The sequence below is a fragment of the Eptesicus fuscus genome, chromosome 8, assembly GCF_027574615.1.
Source record: "Eptesicus fuscus isolate TK198812 chromosome 8, DD_ASM_mEF_20220401, whole genome shotgun sequence".
NCBI lineage: Eukaryota > Metazoa > Chordata > Mammalia > Chiroptera > Vespertilionidae > Eptesicus > Eptesicus fuscus.
Genome location: NC_072480.1, coordinates 91,263,340 through 91,281,073, shown reverse-complemented (window position 1 = coordinate 91,281,073; position 17,734 = coordinate 91,263,340). Strand labels below are relative to the sequence as shown.

General features: G+C 38.4%; 1 protein-coding gene across 2 annotated transcripts in view; it reads left to right on the top strand.

Moving 5' to 3' along the window:
- Positions 1 to 17,734, top strand: part of MSR1 (macrophage scavenger receptor 1) — a 73,405-nt gene that overhangs the window by 43,465 nt on the left and 12,206 nt on the right. For both annotated transcript variants that reach the window (XM_008146257.3, XM_054720324.1), the window contains one exon: positions 2,941 to 2,994. In XM_008146257.3, coding sequence (XP_008144479.3) covers positions 2,941 to 2,994 — 54 coding nt within the window. The remainder of the gene's footprint in view (positions 1 to 2,940; positions 2,995 to 17,734) is intronic.

The window sequence follows — 17,734 nt, the reverse complement described above, 5'->3', positions numbered from 1 at the left end:
TCAGCTTTTCAGCTCCCCTATTCTATAGAAATATACCTTCTGTTGCTCTGCAGCCCTGTGTTTCTTCCATGGTCCCCTTAATTTCTAAAATTTCCCAAATATGTCTTTTTTACCCCTAAAAATTCCTGTTTCATCTGTATTCTAAGTTTAAAATGGAAATGGTGTATTAGTCTGCGATGTATCTCAAATAGCTGGTCATTTACTATCCTTGGAAAATCATAGTAAGATTTTGTTTGGGACTCTTTCTGGTGCAGTTTATAATGATTAACTTTATGATGAACTAATTTGTCTTTCTAGAAAGCTACACAAAAAGAGGAAATGAGACAGAAATTTTAGGAATGTTAAGAGAGCTAGACTGTTCTCCCAACAGTCTGTCAACTTTGCACAACTTTCCTCTGTAAGTGGCCAGGGAAGAAGTTAGGACTAAACCCCAGAATAACTGGAGCACAATTTGCCGGATTTAAGGAGAAATAGCTTACCTCATTAGCCGAGTGCCTACATCGCCTCATATGCTGTGCTTGCAGGCGAGGACACAAGACAAGCTAGTTCCCCACACTTGAAGAGTTATCTTCCAGAAATTTCCTCACAATAACTGCTCTTTTAAAGTTTAATCAGCCCTGGCTGATTTGGCTCAGCGGATAGTGTCGGCCTGTGGACTAAGAGGTCCCGAGTTTGATTCCAGTCAAGGGCACATGCCCAGGTTGCGGGCTCAATCCCCAGTAGGGGACATGCAGGAGGCAGCCAATCAATGATTCTCTGTCATCATTGATGTTTCTATCTCTCTCCATCTCCCTTCCTCTCTGAAATAAATAAAAGAAATATATATTTTAAAGTTTAATTAAAATGATAATTCTGTAAAGTTTATGTGAAGTATCTAACCTTAGATTGTTCATTTCGGGGGGGGGGAGGGTTTAAACATTTGTCAAAGTGGCTTGACCTTGAATTTCATGGGGGCACATAGTTATTCCATGTATAATATTTTTTTTGCCCTTTTAGGAAAAACAGGGGTAGTATAGTGTATATCTGTATCTTACAGAGATAGTACATATTTGAATCCTATATCTGAATCCTACCTCTCCACATAGTTAGCCTCTCTGTGCCTCAGTTTTCTTATCTACAAAACAGTGCTAATAAGAGAACCCATGTTTTAGAATTTCTATAAAAAACAAAGCATGGTAAGATTTTGTTTGGGTCTCTTTCTGGAACAGTTTATTTGTAACTTCCTATTGACATTAAATCATAATGATTCATTTTAGAAATGAATATACACTATGAACTATAAGTAATCAATAGATTCCTTAAAGTGCTTCAAACAATTTTTATCATAAAGCAAGCTGTTTATACATGTTGGTTATTAGCTACAGCTTTTACAAGTTTTAGGCATTTTTCTACTTTCAGAGCCTTAGAGTTCAACAAATACCCACTAGCCAAAGTACTTGGGAGGGCATTCATTCATTCATGCACCCAGTCAGCACAATTTTGTGAGAGTTCACTGTGTGTTGGGGATAAATATAGCATAGTTGCTTCCGTCAAGGATTAGGCCTCAGATAAATGCAGAAGCAGTGAGCTCTGATGCAATGTGCTGAGTCATAAGCCTGTAGGAAGCAGGACAAAATGCTATGGGAGTAGAGAGTAGAGAATGATTGATTCTGTACAGCAAACCATGTTAGTGTTAGCGCAGACCTGAAAGATGCATGGAAATTCTTTGGATTTGTGGTTCTCAAACTTGAGCAGACCCCAGAATCATCTGTAGGGCCTGTTAAAACAGCTTGCCGGGCTTGATCCCCAGCATTTCTGATTCAATAGGTCAAGGATTGCACTCCCAGAAATTCATTCACAGCCCAGTCCTTGGGATGCACCACTCTAAGGAAATGGAAAAGAAGACAGATAAATTGTAATGGGAATAGAACAACACAGCTTAGATTGAGGTGGAAGACACCAGGATTCCTGGGGTAGGGAGGAAGGCAAAATCAAGAGAACAACTAAAATGAATAATGACCAGCCGGAGTGGCTCAATGGTTGAGTGTGGACCTATGAACCAGGAGGTCACGGTTCGATTCCCAGTTAGTGTACGTGCCCGGGGTTACAGACTTGATTCCCAGTAGGGGGCGTGCAGGAGGCATCCGATCCATGATTTTCTCTCATCAGTGATGTTTCTGTCTCTCTCTACCTCTTCCTTCCTCTCTGAAATCAATCCTATATAATAAAGGCCTAATATGCAAATCGATCAAATGGCAGAACGACCGGTCGCTATGATGCGTCGCTATGATGTGCACTGACCACCAGGGGGCACACGCTCAACACAGGAGCTGGCCCCAGCCTGCAGGCCCCAGGCCAGCCAAGGAGGGTGCCAGCAGGCCCCCTCCCCCCCACAATTGCCCTGCTGGTCGCCCCACAGAGGGAGGCAACCGTGGCAGAGGGGCGATCAGGGAGTGGGGATGGCCCATGAGTGTGCCAGTGCCAACCCCCAATCGCCCCACCGGTCGCCCCACAAATGGGCCCTGATCACCGGCCAGGCCTAGGGACCCTACCCATGCATGAATTTTGTGCATTGGGCCTCTAGTAAAAATATATTTTTAAAAAAGAAACAGGAATATTGATTTTACAAAAAGGTGAATAAGCCCAAACCCAGTTGATTAACACCTTAGTTTTTCCTACTTTTAGGTAAATGGACATTTAATGCCCTTGTGCATTATTTAAGATAATGTGTGTAAAGGATCTACCCAGAACAACGCCAGGTTTGTAATAGGGCTTCTAGAATAATATAATAATAATTATCATCATCAACATTAGCATTATATTTGAAATCTGTAGGCTGTTATAAAGTGATATTCTAGATTACTCTAGGATGTTCTGTCTCCATTTAAAGCAAGCATTATGAATTGTCAGAATTTTAAAAAGTGTTTCTTTGTTTGTTTTCTTTTCCTATTTCCCCCCAAGGAAATCCTGGACAAAAAGGCCAGAAAGGGGAAAAAGGGAGTAGAAGCCTGGCATGTAAGTTTATAGTTTCTTGTTTTTTTGTTTTTTCTGTGCACCTCTGTAATAAACAAGCTTTGATAGTAGAGGTCTGGGCTTGAGGCAACGGCTGAGAAAGAACTTCAGCATTGATCCATAGAGTCTGTGGAAGTCAGCCCCATTTTCCACACACACAGTGTGCTAATTGGAGTAAAACAAATAGATTAAAATTGTACAACACTTTGAATCTCATTACCCATTTGTGCTTTGGTTTTGTGAAGAGCACAATTTTCTAAAAATTCCATGTAGAAAATTGTTCAATTTTTAAGCCAATTTCTATCTGTTGAAGGAACAATTACAGCCACCTTACCTGTTACCTGAGCTAACAGAAATATTAATATAGGAATCTGGACAATGTAAGAACCCTGACAGACTAATTCTCAGATGGCTGGGGGTTTTGTGTTTTGTTTTATTTAACTAAAAATGTGAAAAGTGGTATTCTATGTCAGAGACCTTCAAAACTGCAAAAGAAGAGATTTCACAAAAGGAACCTCTGTTCAGTGGAGGCTAATCTCATATTGCAATGTAGAGAATCTGTAAATTGGGCCTTCCAAACTAAATACTAGACGAGATGTCTTCAATATGCCATAGGCAATCAACTGTCTTGGCCAAATCTACACAGATATAATGAAAGGATTATGAAAAGGAATAAGGAACCTCTACTTCTCAGAATTCAAGGGTTGCTCCCCTGTATTCCCAACAGGAGCTACCTGTGATGTGTGTGTGTGTGTCTGTGGGAATAGCTGATACACATACACACGGATCATCATCGTTACCCATATCAGTATATATGACTCTACCTTTTTGCTCTCAATGGCTATACATTATTCCATTGTACAGCTATACAATAATTACCATAATATATCATTCAATCCACTAGTCATGAGCACATGAAGATTTTTGCTTGCTTCGATTTGGGTTTACTAAACTATGCTACATATAGCATTCTCATACATGATCTTGTGGGAATATTTTTAATAGAGAATTTTCCAGAAGTAGAATCAATACACAAATTATGGCAAATTCTGTAACATACAAACAAATCTAGCAGTTTTCCATGATAATTATCATTTAAAAATACAGTACCAATTTCTCTGCATTAACAAAAGTAATTATTTTGACCTGATGCTGTGTGTGGATGCCACCTTTAGACAGTTTACCGTCACCATTGTGAATGCCAGGCATTAAAGTGTGTGTAACCACATGACCTTTCCATCAGTGTTGCATTGTTGATCTCTTTGCCCTTGAATGAAGTAACACTAGCATTGTGTTTCTCCTCAGAGTGCTTTAGTGTTATTCAATGGTTATTAGTGTTGTTATTATATTAAGATAGTAGAATCATTAGTATATCTTTTTTCCTTTGATCACTTTGATCTGCTGTATACTTTTCCCCCCACTTTTTCCCCTTTCTCCTTGTCATCCATTTATGTTCAGTTGAGCCCCTGGTATAACTCACTCTTCCCTATCTTTATGTTTTTCTCTATCATTATCTCTACCTTTGTCTTTGGTTCTTCTTTATCTCCTTTTCTCCTTTTCTTGAGACTTTCTCTGAGCTTCTTAACTATGACTGGTTAATCTTGGCAAATGCAAGACTTCTTTATTTTATAGTCTGTAAATCAAACATATTCACACACTGTTCTGTTGCCTGAGGTTATCAAATGCTTTTTAGATGTGTTCAGAAATGTTTTCAATTTCAGATACTTTCATGGATGTTTGAAGTTCATGTGCATTCTTTCTTTGACAAAGCATTAAGAGAGATATTTCTGTGTATAAATACATATAGCCTCCAGACTCCAGGGAGAATATATAACTCTATAATGTTTCAAAAACATCTATACAATATGTTCTGCTTTTCACTTAAAGTTAATATGCCAGTCATCTGCCCATGTCAGTACACATGGCTCTACCTTTTTGTTCTCAATGGCTATACATCATTCCATTGTACAACTATACCATAATTATCATAATATATTATTCAATCCACTAGCCATGAACACTTGAATATTTTTTTTTGCTTTGAATTAGCTTTAATAAACAATGCTACATACAGCATTCTTATACATGATCTTGTGGGAATATTTTTTAGTAGAGAGAATTTTCCAGAAATAGAATCAATAGTTCAAAAACGACATGCATTTTGCAACTTGATGGATTCCTGCAAATGGCTCCTAAAAGATTGTGCCAATTTATTCTATATGAAAGTGCCTGATTCCCCACATCTTCATTTGATTCTGATATATGAAAATTTATATTAAATTATTTTAATATACAGTCTTTTATATTTTTCAGGCATGATTTCAATATAATACAAATAATAATTGATTTCCTCTTTTATATACGTGTCAGGACCGGTATCACTCCCTGATCATATTAGGGCAGGACCCTTTTAAGATCAGGTGGGTTGACGGGACACCTTCTGCTACCATCTCATTAAAAGGCCCTTCACCTCTGGACAAGTCACCAGTACAACTGACTCCAAGATCCCTTTGTGCCTCCTCCAAACAACTTTGGTTCCCGCGCGGTGCCCAGCTTCCTCATGGCTTCCTCTACTGGTCCTGGGTACTGTTTGGGCCTCTGTTCTTATCTCTCTGTATCCCACCATCGCTACCACCCCCTAGCATCCCTAACCGGTGTCCTTCCATTGTACTGACTGGCATGTTTTTCCAACCAGCCCTCAGCGCCAAGCAAGGTATCCTCTGCCACCTACTCATCTAGTGCTCGCCAAACCAATTTAGCCCATTGGGTTGTAAGAGAAATCCCATGGGTGCTGACTAAATGTGGGTTCTTTACTTTCAAAAACATGCCTCCACCAGCAATAAGGATAACCTAAAAGAAAATCCATTCATTCATTCATTCATTCAACGTATGTTTATCTTATACCTCCTGGAGCTGAACTTCACAGCTAATAAGATTGCTGTTGTATCTGGCCTTACTGAGCTAATTATCCCTGAAAGACATAGACATGTAAATAGGCAATTATAAAATATAGTGGAACTGTATTGGAGGAAGAACAGGGCTCTATAGGTGTTTAGAGGATATCAAAATATTTAATTCCTTAGGAGATTAAAAAGATAAATTGATTTTGATTTGCTTAGTTTACCTTCTTGTCTTCTTACCAAATTACAGCATTTATTCTAAGTTTTATAGTGAGGTAACAGTTCATTCAACACATTTGAATAAAAAACAAAACTTGTTTTCTTAAATTACCTGGCCATTTCAAGTAAGAATTTTTTTTTGTCATTAAAGAGTAATGCTGATAATTTTTTTTTTAATTCTAAAAAGCTCTTTATATCTTGTGCTATAAATATCGAATATAGATCCTGGAGAAAATAAATGCTTTAGTAGAACTGGAACTATTTTGTGTAGGTGAAGAAAGGGCTAAAAATGAGAAAGGATGAAAGATTAGAAAAGGAAGATCACAAAAAAAGAATAGGAAATATGTGGGATTCCATGTCATTCTTGACTATCTCTCTATTAATAGATCACATTTTCACAACTCCTCCTTCCTTCAAGGTTTAACACATAATCCCAGGATTCACAGCATTAGGATCTAGTAGAACTCTGAGTAGTGTGCCTGTATGTATCTCACCACTTCCACTCCCTTCCCTATGAAATGGACGTCTTAACACCTACCTCACAGGGTTGTTGTGAGGATCATATGAGATACTGTGTGTGTGTGTGTAGGTGCTCTATATAATCATAAAGTGCTTTAAATACATAAGGTATGGTTCATAGTGTTCTCTTCTGAACTGATTGCTATTCCTTGTTGGTATAATGTAGATATTTCAAAAGCAAAATGAAAATTCAAGAAGCCAAAGAAATGTCATGGACAAAAAGAGAGATGCTAGAAAATAAGATAAGATTTCACATTAGATAGAGCAATGCAGGTGTGACCAGATCACAAATCAAGGAGTTTGAGCCAAGCAGAAGAGCATAAATTATAAATAAAAACAGCAACTAACCTGAGTGCATGCAAGGGGCCAGAAGCTGTCAGTAGAGGTCAGAAAAAAAATGTCAGGCTCATAAAACAATAGTCCTGGCTCTGAAAGACAAAGCATGAGCCCAAGACACTGCCGATGAGAAAGCTGCTGAAGTGTTTGATTTATTTATTTATTAAGTTCTAATGCTAGTCACATGGTTTGTCTGCTATGTTGTCACCCTAACTTGGAAGGCTATGTGTTTCAGGAAACAAAAGAATTACTGCCATAAAATTAAACACACTGCATGAGGCTCTGCCCTAAACATCCCTATTACTAATATATGGGCTGTTAGTACATATTTTCCGGCGTATAAGACGACTGGGCATATAAGATTTTCCTGGGTTAAAAGTTGTTTTATACGCCGGAAAATACAGTAGTCCAATATATCTAATCCATTATATCTAATCCCATCAGTATAGTCCAATATACTGTATTTTCCGGCGTATAAAATGACTTTTTAACCCAGGAAAATCTTATACGCCCAGTCGTCTTATACCCAGAAAGTACGGTATGTGTTGCTGTGCTTAACTCATGCCCATGAGACTATAACTAGAATGTGACTTTGGATCATCTTATTTTGAAACCCATACAATGATATGAATCATCAACTTGTCTTTCACTAGACGTCTACTGAGGACTCAACTCAAACATAAATGAATTCTGGTCTTTCTCAAAGCATTCAACTGACCAAAGTAAACCACCTTCTCCAATCACTAAATAATTACAATAATGAGCATTTAGAGAACATTTGCTATGCACCAGGGGCTTTTGTTGTTGTTGTTGTTTTTAATTTCTTTATTGATTAAGGTATCACATATTTGTCCTCATCCTCCCATTCCCATCCCAAACCCCTTCCCACGCATGCCCCCACCCCCCTGTTGTCCATGACCACTGGTTAGGCTTATATGCATGCATACAAGTCCTTTGATTGATCTCTCCTCTTACCCTCCCCTCCGCTACCTTCCCTTTGAGGTTTGACAGTCTGATCGATGCTTCCCTGTCTCCGGGTCTGTTTTTGTTCATCAGTTTATGTTGTTCATTATTTCTCCTAGATGAGTGAGATCATGTGATACTAGAAATATAAGAACCGAAAATGAGACAAGCAATAATGGTTATTCTGAGAGGCAAATGAATCAGTCTGTAGTGAGTTTCTTTCTGGGCCAACAGCTCTTTTGAGTCCCAATTTCAATGTCAAACAGTTCCTTATGTGTACATGTCAGCAATGATATTTCAGTTCTGGATGGTGGACAAATGGTGGTAATTCAGGTCCGACCCTCTCTGGTTTGGTACCCAGGGGCTTTTGATGCATTATATCACTTAACCCTCAGAAGAGTGTTTGAGGTAAGTACTATTATTATTCCCATTTTATAGATTAGAAACTGAAGCTTCCACTGCTAATAAGTGGAAGGGCAGAAACTCAAAGCCACGTCTATCCATCTCCAAAGTCCCTGTTTGTAACTACGACTCCATTCAACACTCCCACACCAGTTTTATGTATTCTTTAATGTCAATACCACACATGCGTATTATGGAGGCTATGAAGAGAGGAAGGAGGAAGAGAGACAGGTTTGTCATGAGTGTAGTTTTCCAGAATGGGCTTACTAGTTTGAAGACCTGAAGGAGATACAAATTCATACAGCACAACTTCCATTAGGTCAAATTCCAAAAAGCACTCTCAGAGAATCTTTATTTGTGTATGTTTCCATCTTCATCTACCCCTCCATCTATTGTCTGCAGTTTCTCCCCCAAGAATATTACTGAGAAGTACAGTCTCCCTGGGATGCGTACAAAGCTTCCATTATCAGCAGTGAGAGTTACCTACGTGCAGGGGAAGGAGCCACCTGTTACTATTCTATCTTTATTTCAGTTACTGGCTCAATTTTAACATTTTTCAATATAGTTTGGCTGCTTTGATGTCCCTGTTTTATTGAGTCTCCTTTTCATCTCCTCACTTTTCTCCATAGCCCCAGTTATGACTTAGCACAGCAGAGTGTACCTGAGTAGCAGTGGCTCCAGGAAACTCAGACAGGTGCTGCCCATTCTCCACAGTTATGTAATGTTTAAAGCTTTATATGATTCCACAGATTGTTGCTAAACACATAGAGTGTTCCATTAACACAATAGACATGTTTCCAGATGGTATGTGTAACTAATATGTTTTGTAAGGTGAAATAGAGATTTCAATCAGTAATGGATCCAGCTTGTCCTGTTTAGTCCTTAGCCCAGCCAATTCTCACAGCGGCTCTCAACAGAGCCACTTAGAAGGGGGAAATTCATTCCAACTCCAGCCAGGTCTTCTACATCAGCAAAATCTGAAATTCATCCAGTTATGTGCCAGAATGCAGTTGGAGCAGAGAGACCCAGTATGCCGCTTCGCATTCCTCCACAGCCTCAGAGGACAAGCAGGTTTCCTGCCCTTCAGAGAACTGGGTCCTGCTTCCGATTCTGCAGAAACATGTCTCAGACTAGCACAGGGTCGTTTAGTTCATTCCAAGTAAAGCACAATCTGAATAGAGGTTCACAACCTATCACTTGCCCCCTCAACCTGGCCTGTGGAAATACACTGCCCTACAACGTGAATCTTAAGACCAAATTCCCTAGAACAGTGGTTCTCAACCTTTCTAATGCCGCGACCCTTTAATACAGTTCCTCATGTTGTGGTGACCCCCAACCATAAAATTATTTTTGTTGCTACTTCATAACTGTAATTTTGCTACTGTTATGAATCGTAGTGTAAATATCTGTGTTTTCTGATGGTCTTAGGCAACCCACAGGTTGAGAACCGCTAGCAGGGTCGCCTAAGACCATCGGAAAACACAGATATTTACATTATGATTCATAACTAGTAAAATTACAGTTATGAAGTAGCAACAAAAATAATTTTATGGTTGGGGGTCACCACAACATGAGGAACTGTATTAAAGGGCCGCGGCATTAGAAAGGTTGAGAATCACTGCCCTAGGACAACACGGTTACTTCTTTGCACATGAAGTGTCCAATAAACATCACCCACCTGCGGACTCCGGACCCTTTCCTGGGGTGCTACAGTTATTCCCACTTCCTGGTTCCCCAAAATTCTTAACTTCCAGCTTCATCCCTTGCAAAGTAAAATACGAGCATCCCAGCGACCTTTCAGATGCTCATTCCAGGGAACTATTTAAAGGAATCCTCATGTGAATCTGTAGCAAAAGGAAAAACACCGGCCTTTTTAATGATGTTTTACGTAATTTAAAAATTTTATTTAAAAATAAAAATTGCTATGCTTCTTGCTATGCTTCTTTATTTACACACCTAGCCTTGTCTGAGGAATAATGCCACCTCTTTTCCTTCCAAAGAATTCTTCTTGTCTCTGCTTGGATCCTGAGTTTTTCCTACAATTTTAGTGTCTAAAGAATGGCACACTCGTTGTCTTATCAGATGAGGTCAATGCCAAGTGGTAGGTTAGACAGGATCACCTCTTCTGAATCTCAGGGTGCAGGCAGAAGGACCCTGAAAACATGGATTAACCTCGTTGTGCTGTCCAATAATATCTAGTAATACTCTTGCTAATTGCTATTGGACAGCAGTAGACGAGGTGAATTTTTCCATAATGTGGAAGACTTAGAACTGAGTAACCATACTATGTTCTAGTATTGTTCTACCAGCTATTCGCAGGCTATGGAGATCATCTAAATGACCTCTACAGCTTTTTGTCATATACAGATGGCTGGAATTACTAGTAACATTCAGAAATTCCGATTTCAAAGATTTAGGTTGTGGTCAGATATACTTAATTTCCAAAAGCTCTCCTTAGGATTCTGAAGGGCAAAGTCATTGAGAAACAGTTTTTAATGTATGATTCTTTTGTGCTGCCATCACCCATCCCAATCATTAGGCCAGAAATCTAAATTATGTTATTAATAACAATAATGCTTATAACACAGAGGGTAACCCCTGTGTGCCAGGTACTTTGTACACCTCCTTCACTTAAACTTCACAGAAAATGATCACTTAGTTTTACCCATGAGGATTTAGTCAGTTGAGCAACCTGTGCAAAATCACACAGCCAATATGTATGTGGCGGGTCTGCAGTTTGAATCTTGGTTAATCTGATTTTAAATTATATCACTTGGTTCAATATTATATTTCACCACAACCTAACTTTCCCTCTTAAGGCTCTTCAGAGTACATTTGTGAACTAAAGCAGTTCTCACAAAAGTCCTGAGAGAGAATTATAGGAAATATCATAATAATGAAAGAAAGAAAGTGAAAAAAGGCAAAATAGTATGTCCAGAGTCCTACGGGAAGTTTGTCGATCAGCCGGGACTTGGGCCCTGGTCTCCTGAGTCTAGTCTAGAGAAGCATACCGTTTTCTGATAAGGAGCCTGCCCCTTCTCTGAAGAATAAGCCCTGAGACCCTCCCTTTTGAAATAAAATATATAGTTAGTAGTTCAACCTCACTAAGAACCCACAGGTTGAGAAATACCATATTTTACAGGGGTTTTTTCCCTTCTGTTATTACCCAAACAAGATATGTCATCCATGTTTTCTTTTGTGTTTCCAAGAGTATTTAAAAAAAAATAGTCAAGATTTAAGCTGAGCAAATGGAAGCAATGTTTGCTGGAGCATTCTTTGCTGAATTTTTGTTGAGTTTTCTAGTGATCTGTCCTTAAATACCTCTGGGCACAGCTGTTAGACACAAGTTATGGCCTCTCCTGTCGAGTGCAGAGTAATAAAGACCACGCACACTATTGTCTTCTCACAATTCCAATAAGTCAACCTGGTAACAGCTTGCAGAGCTCTGGACAGTTACGAGCATAAACAAAATATAGCATACAGTGCCGAGGAGAACGGATACTGTCTTTTCATTTACTTCCCAATCCAATTCAGGATACAAACACTCAGTTACTTTGGAAAATTATTTTATCTTCATAAAAAGTCAGAAAATCTGACTGAGTGGTCAGCCCTGCCAAGAACCGGACAGATTAAATGTTAGTGGGCCAAATTTGGGACATTTTCCTCCACAAGATCCACAGCTCAAATCTACAGTCTATGTTTTCACAGGTTCCTACAATAACTTTCAGAATTAAGCATAATAATTCTATCACTACCATTTATATAGTACTTTAAAGGTTAAAATATCAGTTTTTTACATATTGTCATATTTGAAACCTCAATCCTAGGAAGTAGGCGTTATGTTTATTTTTATAAATGAGTAAATGAAGCCACAAAGAGTTAGGTCACTTACATCTCAACAGCTTATAAAGAGGGACATGAAAACTTCCATGAGGTCTAGCTGAGGCCTGCATTTTCAGAAATCAGAAAGAATAATAATGTAATTTATGCTTTTTTATGATGTGAGTTTTCTAAATTAGCTTTGTTTCATATCTTTATGGATGACTTGATTATTTTTATGCCTTAGAGTTTTAAGTGAAGAGCAAAACTTTAAATATCCTACAAATAAGTGAATAAAATTCCCCTTTATAAAGTTTTAAATATTCTCCTACATAACTCTAGAAACTAAGACTCATTTAGAAATGACATATTAAAAATAGCAAGATTGCTTTAAAATTATGACAAATATCCCAGTAAATGAACACTATCCCTTGAAGAAAGCAATGTGCTTTTTGAAATGCAGACCTTTTGATTCAATTGGTATTTTGAAAATCCAGTGGTAGGAGCAGTTTATAGCTAATGACACTCTGAGGAGAACTTACACCAAGGACCATGCTCTGCTTTTCTGGACTCTCTCGATTTTTCAGTTTTGTTTGTTTTCCACACATATGCTTATTCTTAAACATCACATTCCTATGAGAATCTGTCCAACTAGAGAGGTCTTCTTAAATACCAAGTTCTTTCATCTTAAATATTTACCACTTTTTTAGTAATATTTTAAGTCCTGTCTGATGATTCCATTCAAAAACTGACAAATTAATATTGAAAATAATAGCCTTCTGCTATTTTTGAACTTGCATACATTGAAGTAATACACTCTTATTCATGATTAAGTTTGATTTACTCGGGATCATGAGTTTAGTACAGTTAATTTGAAGCAACAAGTTCTCAACCTTTAGTTATTCAGCATTTGAACTATGGGTGTTCCGTATAATCATGGCTGACTTTGCTAACTAATTTGCAGTGTCACCAAAATACGTACTACCCAGCTATTCTGCAGTCTCGATTCTTAGGGGTCAGTTTGTGCTTTAATATTGAAATGAAATTATTTGAGCACCAGCCTCATGCTCTAAAGCAATGCGAATGATTCCTGTCTAAAATAGTTTGATGAAAACATAGAAAGCTTATATTCCTCTATATACCCTCATTCAAATTCCTGCCGCCTCTGTGGTAATTGGTGTAATCGTGCTTCCAAAAAATCATGGGCACCTAAAACCTCAGAATGTGACCTCCTTTGGAAATAGGGTTTTGCAGCTATAATTAAGTTCATATGAAGTCATTTGGATCCAGGTGGACCCTAAATCTAATGACTGACACCTTTATAAGAGGAGGACACACAGAGACACAGTGACGATCCTGTGAAGACAGAGGCAGAGATTGGAGAGATGCAGTTGCAAGCCGAGAAGCCACTAGAAGCTGGGAAAAGGCAAGGAAGGATATGATTTCAGACTCTGGCCTCCAGAGCTGTGAGAGAATGCATTTCTGTTGTTTTAAGCTGCACAACTGTGACCATTTGTTACCACAGCCCTAGTTTCTCCGCTTTATTCTTTCCTGGGATTTCCAGAATGTTTGTCTCTCTTAACATCCAGAGTCAGATTCAAAATCTGTTACATTCCTTGCCGGAAGCCAATTCCAGCATGTCATAATTGCAAGAGTTTCATCAAAAGGTTGATGGAACTTGGGGACTTAACAAGGGCTGAGTCACATATGTTATCACCTGCTGGAATGGCTAAAGGCATTTCCCCAAACCTGAAAAGGATGATTGTTTGCTGCCAGACAGCTAAGGGCATCTTAATCCACATGTTATTGCCTCCTACTGGCCGAACACCTGAACAGCCATAGGCTATTCCCCAATCTGACAATGCTTCTGTAGAAACACTACCCTTTGAAGTGTATATCTCCACCTTGCCTTAGGACAAATTGTGTTAATAAAAAGCAAGGGGTACTGAGACAAGGAGAACTTAGCTCCTTTAGCTAGGCTTCTCTGACCCCCAATGCCTTTCAAAATTATCTTTTGTCTCTGGATTCCTACTTAATCTATGCACAGCCCTTTCTCCAGATTCCAGAACCCTTCTAGATGCAGGATCAAGACCACCAGTGTTAAATGATGCCCAACGTCCGGCATTAATTCCTTTTCCAGGGAAATTTGTTTCTCCAAACATCTGCTATCTGGGTTGTGGCTTTCATAGCTAAGCACCTCATTCAGATAATGACCTTAAAAAGAAAAATCAGTTCCCTTCCTGGAGGAATCTTGCCATATTGCAAGAACAGCCAGGTCAACCTGCAGCCATTGTTTTAAATGTCTGTTACATTTGGAGCTCAAATATAATAATTACCATTGTAATATATTTAACTCTAAATCCCAATTTAAACAAATTATATAAAAAGGACCACAAGGTTAACAATATCATAATTAAAAATGAATTCCACTCATCAGGTCGTTTTTAACCTCAGTTCTTCACCCAGCAGCAGTGATAGACACATGCAAAAAGCCCCAGAGTTCACATTCTTACCAACTTCTCTTTTCAAATTAGAATGTTGTCTGTCTAATGGAGAATAGCAGATCCATAATATCCTTTTCCTAACTTTTGAGGAGAGACCTTCTTTTATAAATTATTTAGGGAACATGTATGATATCAACATCTCTGTGTATGTGTTGTTTTCTTTAAATAAAATATATTTCACACATAAAGGAAAGACGGAGGAGCATTCATAACAAATAGCTAATAAATAGTCATGTACCTTGGTTTTAGAGATATTAAAATTTTACCACACAAACTGAAGGTATTTGTTTTTAAAGATATATAATTTTAACTCACATAGTTGAAGCTCTAGTTATGCCTGCCTCCCTTGCTTTTCCAAGATAAACTATTATTTTGGAGTTCATATGTTTCTTTCCATTCAGGTTTTCATACATTTACTGCATATGTAAGTATGCATAAACAATAGATGGTATTGTGTTGTGCGTTATCTTACATAAATAGAATTACCTATCATTTTGGCATTGTTCTTTCTACTCAATTTTATGAATTTCAGCTGTGAGTCATAGACCTGTTACAACAGTAAGCTTGAATGAATATCCAGTCACTACTTATGTTATTAAATTAATCTTAGTTTTTAAAATAATATTATATACAATTAGGAAAAGATTAGATATTCAATTTCTGTCCCAGAATTACTGTCAATATGCTTAGATACTTTCTTCCAGTCTTTTTATATGTAAACTAGAGGGCCGGTGCATGACATTCATGCACAGGTGGGGTCCAGCCGGCCCCACCCCCAATCAGGGTCGGGAGGGGGGGGCAACTGGGGGCGGGGCCAGCAGGGGGGAGAGGCCGTGGGCAGGAACTGATTTTTTCCCAGGAAGGGAACTGATTTTTCTTTTTAAGGTCATTATCTGAATGAGGTGCTGGAAAAGGAATTAATCGGCCCCGCCACCTAATCGGGGTGGGGAGGCTGGTCGGGGGCAGGGCCGGCTGGAGGCAGGGGCCATTGGAGGGGCCGATTGGCGCCCTGATCGCGCCTGTTGGCCTCCACAGTACGCATCATAGTGACTGGTTGTTCCAGTCACTGCGCTTTTATATATACAGATATTTTGCATAATTGAAATAAATTTTAAATATTAATATAGTCATTTAATATTATATTATCATCTTTCCCCCCATTCTATACGATCTTTTTGATAATTGGGCTTAATGTCTCAAAAACTATCCATCTACTGTATAACTATCTCTCTATTTTGAGATATTTAATATATTTCTGTTTTACTTCCCCCTTTAAAAATAAATCTGCAATAAAAAAATAAAAATAGCCTCTGAACTTGTTAACTTTTATTATATTTGGTGTAATCTCCTCAGATTAAGTTATAAACCATTTAATAGAATACCTGCCCTATTACATATTTTTATTTGGTATCATATGGTCATAGAAATATGAATGTACTATTTAAATAAATATTTTATATATTGTTTTTATTTTCTATACACACTTTAGAAATTATCATACTACATTCTTCCCTCCAGAACTAGGAAGTAGGAATAATAAGATTGCCTTTAAAAAGTTAAATTGCAATGAATCAGAGCAGAGATAAATGTCAAATCAACTCACCTGATTGAATGTATTAACATATATGAAGAAAAATGTGTTAACCAAAGAGCTTGCTGTCCAGTCCCAGAGGCAAAATCTCACTGCTATGTCTCATTGTAAATTAATAAATTAATTAAATGAAGAATTCACTTATTGTAATTTGACTTCCTATAAAGATTGCCCACGGGGAGAAAATGGCCTTGTCAAGCAGATACAAATATTTCGGTTTTTGAGGCAATCACATTTCTCCTTCTAAATTGAATTGACATTTAGTCCCAAGATTCTGTTTAACATTAGTCTGCCACTAAGAGATAAATCCTCTAACCCTACAAAATCAGGTTTTGGAGTACGTAAGGCTTTTGATCAGACATTCCCACCAGACCCTACTGCCTTGGGGACTTTCAGTAGACAGCCATGTCGTTTTTTTCCATAAAAAAACTCATGATTAATTCAGTTAAATCAATCTTTTCCTTCACAATTTCCCTTACTGCTTCTACATATAGAGACTATATTCCCTCTAGAGACTTGTAAAATACTAAATTTTATTACTTCTATTGTTTGATATTTTAAGCATTTACCAATTTAATTCATTCAGTTAATGCAGTTTGCATATCAAGAAGAGCTCACCATTCATTCATTCATTCATTCATTCGTATCACAACTCTTTATCAAGTAACTACTAAGTGAAAATCTAGACTTTGTCAGGTGCTAAAAAGATAACAGCAAGGATTTCTGTCTAGTGGAGAAAATAAACTAGTTTACAGTGTTTTGATAGTTCAGCTGTGCTGTGGGAGTTGGAAGTGGGAATCCTGTCCAAACTGGGGCGGGGGGGAGAGAATTGAGGGTGAAGAAATGGGAGATTTGTGTGTGGGGGAGGGGAAGGTGCAGGGAGGTGGTGAGGGGGAATAGAAGGAACATACCAGAAAGGGACCAAAGCTCCAGAAATTAAGGAGAGTAAGGCTTATTTGGGCACATTGAATAATCTATATATAAAAGCCTAATATGCAAATTATCCCCATGGGAGTTCGACCGGGAGACCGATCACTCGCTATGACATGCACTGACCACCAGGGGGTGGCACGGAATGAAGGAAGGCCCCTGCCGGCAGCTGGCAGGCGGGGAAGGGAGGTCCTGGCTGGCAGCCAGAAGGCCTCAATCGACCCTGATCACCAGCCAGGCCTAAGGACCTTACCACTGTTCGAATTTTGTGCACCGAGCCTCTAGTTATATTATAAAATAAAATAAAATGCAGGAGTGAGGAGTGTAGAGGTTCTCAAAGGGTTCGATTAGAGAGGAAAGCAGAGATAAATCACGACCTTTGTTATTTCAGAGATCACTTGGCAGGAGTATCCCTACTGAAATCCTTGTCTATTGTGTTTTTAACTATAAGAGGGATTGCCAAGCTTTTTTATAAAGGGCCAGGTAGCAAATAAGCCAGAAGGTCTCTGTCACAGCTATTCAACTTGCTGTTTCAGTCTGAAAGGAGTCCTAAACAACAT